The 13,381-nt window shown below is 40.9% G+C and overlaps 2 protein-coding genes across 2 annotated transcripts; both read left to right on the forward strand.

The window, feature by feature from the left end:
- The first annotated feature begins 289 nt into the window (after positions 1-289).
- Positions 290-5,909, forward strand: ube2d2 (ubiquitin-conjugating enzyme E2D 2 (UBC4/5 homolog, yeast)). The gene is made up of 7 exons (XM_049028477.1): positions 290-608; positions 2,269-2,332; positions 3,456-3,487; positions 3,569-3,646; positions 3,937-4,042; positions 4,147-4,240; positions 4,628-5,909. The coding sequence occupies exons 1-7, from the start codon at positions 585-587 to the stop codon at positions 4,671-4,673; spliced, it is 444 nt and encodes a 147-aa protein (XP_048884434.1). The 5' UTR covers positions 290-584; the 3' UTR covers positions 4,674-5,909.
- Positions 5,910-6,058: 149 nt separating this feature from the next.
- zgc:110843 (uncharacterized protein LOC541492 homolog) lies at positions 6,059-12,117 on the forward strand. Its single transcript, XM_049028478.1, has 3 exons — positions 6,059-6,492; positions 10,224-10,426; positions 11,583-12,117. Exons 1-3 carry the CDS (start codon positions 6,426-6,428, stop codon positions 11,670-11,672), a joined length of 360 nt encoding a protein of 119 aa, XP_048884435.1. The 5' UTR covers positions 6,059-6,425; the 3' UTR covers positions 11,673-12,117.
- Positions 12,118-13,381: the final 1,264 nt, after the last annotated feature.

The following is a 13,381-nucleotide window of genomic DNA, read 5'->3' on the forward strand; positions in this document are numbered from 1 at the left end:
ACCAACCCGATAAAAATACGAACATACATATGGTTCATTACATAACCCTAAAAAAGTGAACACGTCCTTAAATCCCGGTGTTATACTAGATCCTATTTTTCGATCTAGATCAGTCTTCGTGCTGCACAGCAAGGAAACTACGGTATGACTCAAGCCATTTTGGCTCAAAGGACCCTTTTAAAACAACGCAAAATGTTCCGCATTGGAGAACCAAAATGGCGCCGATTGCGCGGGACTGTTATATGAAAGGGTAGTCGGAGCGCAGATGTTAGGAAACGGCCTTGTTGAATGCGTCGGCGGATGTGCGGGTCTGCGGAAGGCTTCTATTAGAGTGCTGCTCGGCGGAGTGATGTGGTAGCCGCTGCTGTAGGAGGAAGGACCCCGCTTCTACTCCACTTGTCTTTCAATTTCGCCTTAAAAATTATCTCGCTTGGCCCTTCTCCTCTGGTGGCTAGCGGTGACTTTAGCGAAGGAGAGACTTGCTTGTATCCAGAGGACAGCCATAAGCCGGTGGTGAGGGAAAGTAACCGCCATTTTAATCGAATAAAACACACGTTTCTAGTGACAGCGGCACAAGCACAACAATGGCTCTGAAAAGAATTCACAAGGTAAGGAAGTCATCGTGAGCTATGGTGGGCCTTAGAAATATGCTATAAACTCGCCTTATTTTCCACAAAATGGAAGTTCTTCCGCGTTATGTGAACACTTCAAGGAGGTTACCAGTTAAATGAGGGATTATTTTATAGGCATGGGATTAAAATACATTCAATGTAACGTTGAAGACAAGATGACAGTAAAGCAATGCACCGTGTTTTGTGCCCACAGATCAGCCTGGGCCCTCCACTCTTATTTTAGGGGTTAGCTGGCTAGCTAGGCTTTTGGCAGACATTCCGGTACATCAGTCATACGAGAGCATGTTATAAAGGCTACTTTAGGTTGTTTTCCACTTACTGTGAAGGTATTTTGTGTTACTGTCGTGTATTATTAGCATCTGGCTAGTTCTTTGCTAGCTATATTACGAGTAGTTTTTAGCCTCGGTGAGACCGTATGCGTGGCTAACGATAGAAGAACGGCATGTGCGGTAAAAAGGCTAACTGTATTGGCTGCTGGGGCGTCTAGCGGGGTCCCTTTGGGGGGAAAATGGAATCCAAGCGCATTTTCACTGGCGCGGCGTCGTTGTTTCGTTGTTCGCCGAGTGTAGTCCGGGTTCTCTAGGGTGCTAAACGCAGAGATTGGCCTACCGTGAAATTTTCTTGGCGGGGTGTAACAGACATGTACGGTGTGGTGCTGTGTCTTTCTATCACGTTTATCTAATTACATCTAGATGTTTAGTCAAGTGTTATGGTGCAAGTCTAGTCTGTATTTGATTCTCTTCAGAAGGACAGTTTTATCTCAGTAACTTGATTTCGTGTTTGGTCAGCGTTATCTAATTTGTAAAGACCCACAGGTACCTGTCACTAAGTAACAGTTTTGCAGTCATTGAAATAACATAAAGCCTGCGGTGACTAAACTCGGAGTAAATTGGAACTGTATTTTGCAGCCACAGTCCACACAGAGTTTTAATGTGTATGAAAGGTGTTGTGTGATGTGCTTTTGAAGCACACATATATTATTATTATTATTTTTTTTTTTTTAAAACGAATTCACACAATGCAAGCTACTTCCTCCCGTCCTGTCAGGGTATGGCCCGGCCACGCTGATTTTCCGATACTTGGTGTAATATAACAAGTTAGGGCCTCAGTCTTACTTCTCAGCTTGTCGTAATTAACATGTTTAAAGTGGAGTTTGTGCTAAAGAGTATCTGGGATGGATACAGATGTTAATGCTTATGTGCCTTAAATAGAATGATACTTAATGATTTAGACCTTGGGTCTGTTATTATTTTCTTAGTGTCTTATTGTAGTAGCTACTTAACCAAAGCCAGACCAGTATATTTACAACATTTTCAAAGGTTAACAGTGTATCTTTGGATGGAATTGAAAAGGCTCACAGTAAAATGGGTCTTTTAAATTGTAGCGTTTGAGGTGAGGCTTAGGGTTTGTGGCACCGGCATCAGTTGAAAGACCAGCTGATAAATCTCTCTTCAGTAGGACTTGTGTGACGTGTATATTTATATCTAACCTGAAAATAGGTTTGTCGTAATATATAGGCTACATTGATTTGTTGCAACACATGCAAGTTGTTTGCTGAACAGTGTCAATGCAAAGTTTGAGTGATGTGTCATTGTAAAGTACATTTCCACATAACAGTGATGATGTCTGTTGTTAGGAGTTGAATGACTTGGCACGTGACCCTCCAGCTCAGTGCTCAGCCGGACCGGTTGGTGATGACAGTAAGTATTCATAAGTTCCGCTGTCAGTTATTTTAAAGTGTTGGATGCTTCAATTAAAAAAATAGCAAAAAAATGTAAAAGATAATTTAATATAAAATGTTCTTTGAGACTTTCAAAGGGTATCGTGCTTCTCATGCTCTGTAGACAGTATCTTTCCAGGTTGCTGTTGCATCACTTGAAGCTGCCCAATTATTGATTTGACTTGTGACTTCAGAGTTGATTTACATATACTAAGATTATATTTAAAAATGTATGCAACCAGTGGTCAGCGGCATTTTAAAGGCACTTTCACGCAGTTTACGTAATGGGGACGGGCAGTCCATGCTGGTGGTTTCCTGCAGGCCTGATGGCACGTCACTTGTCACCAAAACCTGATCTGCCTGTTCGAACTTGCTTCAGTACTTTTGACTGCTGGGCTGGTATGACCTGAATGAGTCATGGTGCTTCCTGGTTGTTAATTTAATAGACAGGAGCCGCAGTATAGAGGAAGCGGCGGGAGATCTGGATATTGATCCCAGTGAATGTGTGTAAGTTTGTTGTGTAAATAATGCTGTATAACACAATCGTAATATATCCACTTTGTGATGTTGGGTAACAGTATGCCAAGAAATTTTTACAGTTAAATTAGGTTAGTTGTGAAAACTTCAGGCGGTGTGCAGTGGCTGTCTCTCACACAAAGACCATTGTACATCACAGAGAAGTGAATTTTGTGCCATGTCTTGCTCGCCTTGAACTATCTACAAAGTGCAAAAAAAGAATTTCTGTAATATTTCATGTTCTTCTGTAACAGTCCCACACTGTTTAATGCTGCGCGTCAAACTTCATTTAATATGTAAAAGGTATATTTTGCTCCTGGCAGTTTAATGTGGATTTCGTGTCTTTGGTTTAATCCGGATTTGTAATGTTACTCGTGTCATTATTTTTTACAAACCATTACGACCAATTTTATATTTTTTACTTAAAATTTGTAAAATCAGCCTTCTTGGTGTTTACTTTATAAAGATAATGGAAAGTTAATATTTTTGTTTGTGCTTTAAAGGTGTTCATTTGGGCACTGTTTGTAAATGCAGTGAATGAAGTCTGCCAGTAATTAAATCTGACTGTCAGTGTCTTTTACTTTCAGTGTTTCATTGGCAAGCTACAATAATGGGACCCGTAAGTATGATCCCCTTACACTTTAAAGTTTTCAGTAGTCATGTAGCTGTGTGCTGATGTAACTGTGATCTCATTTGACAGAACGACAGTCCTTACCAAGGTGGCGTGTTCTTCTTGACTATTCACTTCCCCACAGATTACCCCTTCAAACCGCCAAAGGTGAAGTCTCTTTCCTTTCCATCTTTAGAATAATTTGGAAATTGTCTTCCCTGCTCCGTCTCTCTCGATGTAGCATTAGCAAGGTCCTGTGTAACTGAAGTGTGTTGCTGATACATTTTTGGTGCTGATTTTAGACATTGGTTTGCAGCACCATAAGATACTAAATGACAAGTACTACAGAAATTAGAGATTTTTTAAGTTCTTCTGCCCTCACGGCTACATTCAGAAATGCGTGTTTGTAGTACTGTTTTCTGTAATAACATTCAGCAATCCGCTCTTTGCACCTTCAGGTTGCATTCACCACAAGAATCTACCACCCAAACATCAACAGTAATGGCAGCATCTGCCTTGACATTCTGAGATCACAGTGGTCCCCAGCACTTACCATTTCTAAAGGTATGATGGCATTTGACACATTTTGGAGGGTAATGCGAATGTACCCAGAGCATGACACAGCAATGTTTTCCAGTTAAAATTGATACATGTATATTTTTTGTTAGTTCTCTTGTCCATCTGCTCGCTGCTATGTGACCCAAATCCAGATGACCCGTTAGTGCCTGAGATCGCCCGCATCTACAAGACAGATAGGGAAAAGTAAGTACATTGCTATTTATCCTGACTAGGTTCACAGAGCGGAATTCCTGCCCTTGCAGTACGCACACACACATGCCCACAGAGTTGTACACTTTGTGCAGCTTAGAAATTCCAGTCAGCCCAACTGCATGTCTTCAGACTGTGGGAGGAATTTCCCATGTGACATGTGGGAAAACATGCAAACTCCACATGGCACAGCGATTAGTATTTGTACCCTCACCACTGGAAGTGAGTGGAATTGAGCTGTGCTACCTGTTGCATCGCCATGTCACCCATGCAGTGAGCGGTTTTCCCGAAAACTGTCACGGATGCTACACTTCTGATTTGATCTTTAGCTGCTGTATTGTGTGAGCGTGCTGACTAGACATTCCCTCTCTCCATTTTCAGGTACAACAGAATAGCTCGGGAATGGACGCAAAAGTATGCGATGTAGTTTCGGCGCAAGATCATGGCGAAACACCTCTGCGTCTACAGCTAGGGGGAGCTCTGAGCGAAAATGAAAAATAGAAAAAATCTCGTTGGTTTCCATTGGAGTGCTTTCTTTGAGCCACATCTTCCTTAACCTGCACCTCTTTCCCCAACCCTACCCAGCTGCCATGTTGTATATATTTCAAACTGCAATCCACAGTCCACCTATTTTCCTTGTCCTGCTACTGTCTTTGTCACTGGATCAGTCCACTTTTGGAGCTGTCCGATGTTTATGATCCTAAAAGCATTCCTTGCCATTTTAAGAACTGGGATATCCAAGATTGAGGGTTTTTACTTTTTTCCCCCTTTGTGCTTCCAACAGTAATGAGTTGGGCGCTTTTTTTTTTTTTGGTATAAATCTCTAAGGAATTCTTTTAAATTCAAATGAAGCTAAAATGGAAATGTAAAGCCTTTTGGTTCTTGTATGTTCAGCTGGAAAATTCTAAAGGATTCCCCCCCCCCCACCCCCAACAATTATCACCAAGACCTTCATCATTCCATATTCATTTCTGTTTGGAGGTTTTGGACTGGTTGGTTAAAACCCATAACCAATCTAGGTTGCATTCGGAATTTTTATTTTTATTTTTTTTGGATCTAGAAGCTAATAGCTCCTGTCAGACTCGTGCTTTCTTGGGTTGTAGTGCGAGGAAATAAAATCCTGACAGATGACTTCTGTATATTTAAATACCTGGAAGCTCATTGAGCTCGTGTGTTGATTAAACTGTGTAATAAAATAATTACTAAAGTCTGAACTTTGAATTTAAGCATGACTGAAGTAATTGAACATGTGGGCTTCTGTCGACAAAATCAGTTTTTTTTTGTAATAAATGAAACCATGTTTAGCATTTTTCCACATTCTGTGCAGAATTAAGTATTTTAAGGTGATTGTCATAGTTGAATTCACAGTAAATATGTCAATGATTTGTGGAACTGTTGCAAAGTAAATTCCTATAAAAATGTTGCAAAGCATGTGGAAACAGTATGTTATGAGCAATGTAGAGAATGTTGATGGGGGGGGGGAGTGGCCCTCTGTGTTCTAAGTGAAGGTAGTACCACATAATCAATTGTATACAATATAAATAATTGATAACATGGCAAATGTTAAGCGACATGCCTCATAACTGGAAATTATTACTGTTTCAGTTGCAGTTATAATGTATGAACACAGCCCTGTAAACTGAATAAAAATAGGATGTATAAACTGCTTCTTAGGTTACTTAGTTGTAATACTTAATATCATTGTGTTGGTGGACTAATTTTAAACATAACACTTGAATAATGCTGGTTTAGTGGAAGGTAATATAAGCAGGGTTGGAAGATCTTGTCTTAAATTTCAGTATTTTTATGCAGTTTACCCATTGGAAATGTCGAGTAGTTCACCGTGAAAGTGGGGTTACTTTAAATTAAAGCACATTAACCCACTTCGGATTCGTCATTGTTGGTATATGCATTTGACATCCTTAACTGGTAAAAACATCGGGTATTTTAGGGAGAGGATTTGACAAGCTGGACTCGCTCTGTGTTCAGTAGTGGTACAGGAGACGCGTTAGAGAAGCAGCGCAGTCAGTCAATGATTCATTTTCTCTTGCGATTGGCTAGCCCCTCCGTGACGTAGCGTAACCCGGAAGCACGCATGATCCGTCCAAAGGTCCGGGGCTGCCAGTGACCTTGTGCATGAGCAGACAGCCGACATTACTGCCAGCGGCGAAGACTTGCGATGTCGGCATCATCATTTCTGGCGCTACCCAAGCCGGATATAAGAAATGGATTCTCCTTTTGCAAAGGTTTTTTTGTCTTCCTCAGTATTATAACTCTAGCTGTCAAAAGAAATGTAACCGTATTTTGTAACAAGTGTTTGTTTTCGTTAACATGCATAATAATCGAGCTTTTCCACTGCATTTAACATCTAGTGGTCATCTATAGGGCAGTCTGGTTAGATGGCTTGCCTACTATTCAAGTATTTCAAACCTAAATCGCGACAACAATATCAAAATAAGAAAATAGATATCCGCACACGGTTACCACGTAATATAGTGAAACTGATTGGTAGCTGTGGTAATGCACCTTAAATCTCTTGACTTGAATGTATTTACAGAAATTCTGAACTAAATTACGTGTTTTCAAGCTCCAGTGGACCACGTGACAATCGTAGTCACACCCACACAACTTTCCCTACTTTCACAATTACATGTAGGCCTACTTATTTTAGCAGGTGCTTAACTGTTTTTAAAGCGATCAAGTCAGGGTATCCAGGTCAGGATAGCGCGGAGGCTTGAAGCAATTCGCAGGCAGAAAAACGCACAAGGCAGACGTACGTCCTGGACTGCATGCCAGTTCATTGTATGCCACAGACACGTATGCTGACACACTACTCTGCAGACGTTATTAATTTTTTATCACTGTGTTATTGTCGTTGATTTGAAATATTGTAGAGCCAATGTACCAGGTCCCTATAATGTATTTTTCTTCATCGATATTCCATAAGCTTAAAGATAAATAGTAGCATTTTACTTGAGCGGACACAGATAATGTGGTTTTATGCTATTACTTGTGTAATTAACCACAAAATGTTTGTTACTTTATCTGTTAATTATGTAATTTTTTATGAACTACCAAAGGAACCACCGAAGGAAGCACTATAGGAACAAATAATGAAGAACACATGCAAAATACTGATCTTATGTTTGTTCCTCATTAATGAATTGTGACACATTTATCTCAAGCAGTTACTATATGTGTTACTGTGTCTCTTAATTCTGTAAACCCTTGTAAACTACTAAGGAACTACTGAAGGAACAAGTAACGAATAACAAAGTGAAATACTGATCTCATGTTTGTTCATCAGTAATAAATCATGACGCATCTTTCATCAAGTAGACTATATTTGTTCATGATTTGTACTTCAGTAGTAACTAAGTGATTACTAAGTATTTGTGTCCCTTCAAGTAGTGTTACCGGTAAATTACTAAGTGTCAAGTGCTCATTTTTGTCTCCAAAATACATTCTCTGCCACAAGAAGCATTATTTAATGACGAAATCAAATAATGCCTTGCTGCATTCCATCCACAAAAGCGCTCCACCTTCTGGTCATTGCAAGGTACTACCCCCCACCTGCTCGCCCCTACTACGTACCTCTCCTGATTCAGCCAAAGACAAGCATTTCGTGACTCAGCAAAAGTCGAATTGTATTTCATGGTGCCTTTTGTGACTCGACAAACGACGAAATGCATTTTGTGATTCCACAGAATCAATTTTGTCCACAAAATGGCTTTCTTTCATTCACAAAAATTCATTTTGTCCCCAAAATGACTTTCACAAAATTTATTTTGTCCACAAAAAAGTATTGACATCAATTCTGTGCACAAAATGAAACATTCTTTTTGGTTTCTGTGCATGAAAGAAAGTGAAGTAAAAAGATAGAATGTGCACAGAATTGATAGCACTTTGCATTTCGTGTACATAAGATAGTAATTTTGTGGACAAAATTTATTCTATGGAATCACGAAATGCATTTTAACTTTTGCTGAGTCACGAAAGGCCCCACGATCCATATCAGTTAGGTAATAAAACAACAGGTAGAGACTTCACTGCATAGTCATTTGCTCCATATGTAATATTGATAAGAATATGCTATTAACAGTAGGAGTTAGTAGAAGTTAGTAGAAGGTATGCATTAAATTCAAATAAATTTGTTACAAACGTATCTAAAATGTTGAAGCTTCTTGCCCATAAGGAAAGAATTACTTTCATCTCATTGAACAAAAGTGAAGGTAAATGCATAACATAGCATTATGAAGTTATACTGCTTTATGAATAAATACATTTTTAAATATGTAACCCTTGATATAGTGTAGTGTCGGAGCATGCTGGGAAAATGTAAATAGCCTTTGTTCGTGTAATTGTAGACCAGGGGTCACCAACCTTTTTGAAACTGAGAGCTACTTCACGAGTACTGAACCATACGAAGGGCTACCAATTTGAAACGCCCTCCTAAACTTATCTAAACTTCATGTATAATACACATGTTTTAAATGCTTTTTTAAGATATGGTCATTTTCAAATCTATATAAATGTAAATGTGATTAAAGAAGAATAGCAACAGGATAAAATTACATTTTAGACGCTGCTCACTCGTGAGCTGTGCTATTTTTAGAACGAGTGCGCAGGTGACTCATGTGGTCCTTGGGGGCGTCCTGGTGCCCGCGGGCACCATGTTGGTGACCCCTGTTGTAGATGCTTGTGTTCCCGATTGTCATATGTGCCCTTGCCTGTGTCATGCGTGAAACCGGTCCGATCCGTCATTGCGTAAACTACCCACCATGTGTGTGCCTTACCGTCCGGCATCAGACCTTCCTGTATTTCCCCATTGTGTGTGGTTCGGGGGTGGATTGGTTCATGTGTTTGTCTTTTTAAGGGCTTAATTAAAAGACACTCTCTCTTCTTCCTTGTCATTTCTTTCCTGCTAGTCATTACGAATTGTATTACTATATATATATATATATATATATATATATATATATATATATATAGTGTGTGTGTGTGTGTGTGTGTGTGTTTTTAGGGCGAGTTATCTACATGTTATTTATAAAAATTATATTCCGATGACGTGCGTTTACCGACGGAATTACATTTTGAACCATAAAGTTAAGTGCCCATCTGGAGTGTGAAATAGCGCTGGAGGAATCCGAGTTTGTGTCTTTCTTGGCACGATCCTTTGGTGCCTCTCATCTGTACTCTACAAGACTACCAATTCTGCTTCCTGTGACTGCGTGTACAGTGCTCTGACTTAGAGATCTTCTAGTATTAATACATGTAGGTTAGTTGCAGAATAAATTCATTTTCATAAACAGTAACGAATGCATGGTGAAAATAAGAAGCTGACGAAATAATGTATTTCTTGCGCTTCCCAGGTACTTTGGTTTTCTAAAATATGTTGTTGTTGAAGTAGCTCTGAATTGCCCATGTTGTGTGATTTTATGAGCCCTGAATCTTATCCTGGATATACCTCTGCCTTGTGCTGTCTTAGAACTGCTCTAGACTCCCCACAAACTCTCGCTAGATAAGTAGGTGGAAGATGGGTGGATAATGTGTGTGTGTGTGTGTGTGTGTGTGTGTGTGTGGTCCTGATATACCTTACCTTTATTTCTAAACATTTGTGACAGCAATCAAAAAAGTTAAAGTTTAAAAACTCTTGCATTTTGCTTGGTTATTTACGGTTATGGTTAGGGCTGGGTAGGGGTTAAGGCTTTCATAGTTAGCGTTAGCATTTTTCCCATAAAAATGAAAGAGCGGTCCCCATAAAGACATGATTACAGGTCTGTGTGTGTATAGGAATGTCTGTGTTTTTGTTATAATGATATTGAGGTTTGTATGCTATTAGAGTTTTAAGGTGGCCGTTAGTACTACACTGTTACATACAATGTCAATTTAAGTTAAGTAAGTTGCCTTGGTCAACAGAAAGTGCTTAGCAAATAAAGAGAGCTGAAATTCTGACCGGGGCGTGTTTGTATTTCAGAGCACCTGACCACTGTTCTGCCTGTGGTATTGGCCACTGCTGCTGGAACCTACCTCATCTGCAGGTACTTCGGTAGGAGGAGCTGCAAGAAGAGCAGGGTGAACCGGGAGGTGAACAAGGACAGCCCCAAGGTGGTGCACAGCTTTGACATGGAGGACATTGGCTCCAAGGCCGTCTACTGCCGATGCTGGAGGTCCACAAAGGTGTGTCACATGTGACCTGCACCTCTTATGGAAGAGCCACTGTCAACAAAGGCAGCCAAACAGGTTACAAAACAATGTAACAATAGGGTATTGAAATGGAGACTTCTGTTGTATGGCATGGTTTGCTGTCTTCAACACAATTGTTTTAAATTCCTATTTTAAATAAGAATGAAAATGTTGTCACATACAGTACTGTGCAAAAGTCTTAGGCAGTCCAAAGAAATGTCTAAAGCTGTTTATCTGGGTAGCAAGTGTACTTTGGCTTAGAACAAACAACACAATTTAATATTAGAACATGTGCAAATTAAGAGTAACACAGTAAAAACTAGTAATAATGTCTTCTGTTTTCTAAAACGTTACTGATATCTAGTCGGATGGCTAGATGAACACCGCTTCAGTTCCCAAACTTCTCCTCAGGGGCACCTCAGCCGTTCCATGATTTTGTTAAATTTCAACAACAGCTCAATTAAATAATTATATATATTGCCTTTAAAAAGTCAATGACAGATTGACTAGCTGTATGACGTGTGCTAGTGGCCAAGTCAAAAAATACATGGCTGCACTGGACGGTCGCTGCAAATACTAGGATGATTATAGCAGAGGTTCTGAAATAGCTAAGCTGACACACTTTGACAGGCATAATATCATAGTTTTACACTAACACAAGGATAATCTAAACGTCATTTTCTTTGCCTGCCTAAGACTTGCACAGTACTGTATTTCAACCTCATATACATGTGTTACATTTTATAACAAGCCATATGAGATGGGCTCTAGGCCCCCCGTTATCTGACTAAGATAAACAGTTAGAGGAAGGAAGGAAGGAAGGACGGATGGAAGGAAGGAAGGAAGGACGAACGGACGGAATGAATGAATGAATGAATTTGCATATTTGGGAATGATGAATGAATATTACGGGAGACCGCAGTTGTATGAAATGTGCAATAATTCAGTTATTTTCTTCACTTAGATGATCACGTTCTTTTGTGAAGGTAACTCCCTGTTCTTCGCCCCTGTAGTACAGTACTGTGCTAACCAAGCAAAGGTTGTGGGTTTAAATCCCAGGGAGCACGCACAAATTGTAACTCCCCCCTCTGCGGTGCTCTTTTGGATTGGGTACCCACAGCTAACCTTAGTCCCCCACGCCTTTCCACAGTTCCCTTATTGCGACGGCGCACACACCAAGCACAACGAAGACACTGGCGACAACGTGGGTCCCCTCATCATCAAAAAGAGGGATGCCTAATGACCAGCGGACCACCGGCTGACGCTGTGCCTCTGCTTGGCCACATGGTGGCGCTGCCCCTTGCGCCGCTCTGTGTGCACGTCTGGCTTTTCTGGGCTCTCGTCTTCCCGCCGTACTCCTTCTACCACACATGCCTGGATCCTCGTGAAAATTAAATGGTGAATGTAAAGATACAGAGAAAGGGTCAAGTTTAAAAGTAATTTCAGAAGCGAATGTTAGCATGACTATCAGAGCCAGTACAATCCAATCTCAGTCCATTTTGTAAATTTCCCTACAGTGGTCAGACAGAAACGCCCCCCCTGCAGTAAGAACATGCAGCTCTTTTCCCAAGGGAAGCGTTTGTCTTATTTGTACATCAATTCCATCCACTGTGACTGATTTCATTATAATGTATAATTCCCTATTTCAGCAAATGATCTATTTTGAATAAACTCTATTGGCAAGAGACAGTTTTCTGTGATGGGAATGTTTGGACACACAGTGTAAAGACGTGAAAGGGCAGTACCAGATATTTCTCATGGTCACAGCAGACCCATAATTCGGTGGCACAGTGATCACGCTGAAGTTTAATTGACTGCTGATGGATCCGCAAGTCATGTTTGCATGGAACCACTGGTCTAATGTGTGCTATCATCTACGAAAGAAAAAAAAACATATATGCTAGCAGTTAATCTCTAAACTTTCATTCTTCCAAGCGAATTGTACAATCTGATTAAACATATAATTTTCTTTATTTGTAGAGCTATGGCCAACAGCAGTATATAGCAATATATAGGCTGCAGTTATCTAAACTGCTGTCCCGTGCGCGTATGTCTCACGTGGGAGTACAAGCCCTTTTAAATGCGGTGTGAGGATTTAGAAGTGACCGAGTCTTTACCACTAGGGGGCACTCTCATACAAGGTTTCAACAGCGCGCAGGGAATTTCCGTGGAACAAGATGCACGTCAGTATGACACATGTGTGACCGGTGTCATGCTGGGAAAATACCCGTTTTTCCAAACGATTTCTAACTGGGGAAAAAAAGGTTTTTTGGATTATTCTCTGCATGTCACAGTGCAACAATATTCAAATAGAACGAGTCGCACAGCTGATCTTTTAACCTCAAACCTAGGCTTTTAAGTCAGAAAAGGGGCAGACCGGTGTCCTCATCTCCAAATTCTGTCTCCCACGTTGAGCAGAGAAGCAGCCTTTGCAAGCAGATGATGTGATAGTAAGAGCAAGTCACGTCAGTATATGGGGTCTGATTACCGGATGGTGTTTCCCTGGAGTGATGAGCCGATGTAGATGCATAAAAGCGCGAGCTTCGGGAGCCTGGAGCATAAAATACTGGAAGGAAGGGCGTGTAGAGAGGTGAGAAACCCTACGGTTAAACGTTAGAAAGCAAACAGGAAAGAGTGAAAGAGGATGGGAAGGTGTCTGAAGAAGATTTTGTGGAAGGAGCGGGTATCTCATGGGCGGACTGACCGCAGTATCTTCGCTTGAGAAGCTGGTTGACAGCATTCCACAGTGTCTGGGAAGCCGGACGTTTGCTCCTTCTCTCTCTCTTTTTGTTCAATCTGGCTTTGGGCACTCCTGCGGTGCTGGTCATGCGTCTGGCTGGAGCATGTGGCCATGTGACACTAATCCACCCCTCCCCCCTCCCATGCTCCCTCCCAGCCAAAGGAAGCGCTTTGGCGTGCTCTTCATCTGCCTCGCCTCGCACATGGGAA

This window comes from Brienomyrus brachyistius, chromosome 10, assembly GCF_023856365.1.
Source record: "Brienomyrus brachyistius isolate T26 chromosome 10, BBRACH_0.4, whole genome shotgun sequence".
Lineage (NCBI taxonomy): Eukaryota > Metazoa > Chordata > Actinopteri > Osteoglossiformes > Mormyridae > Brienomyrus > Brienomyrus brachyistius.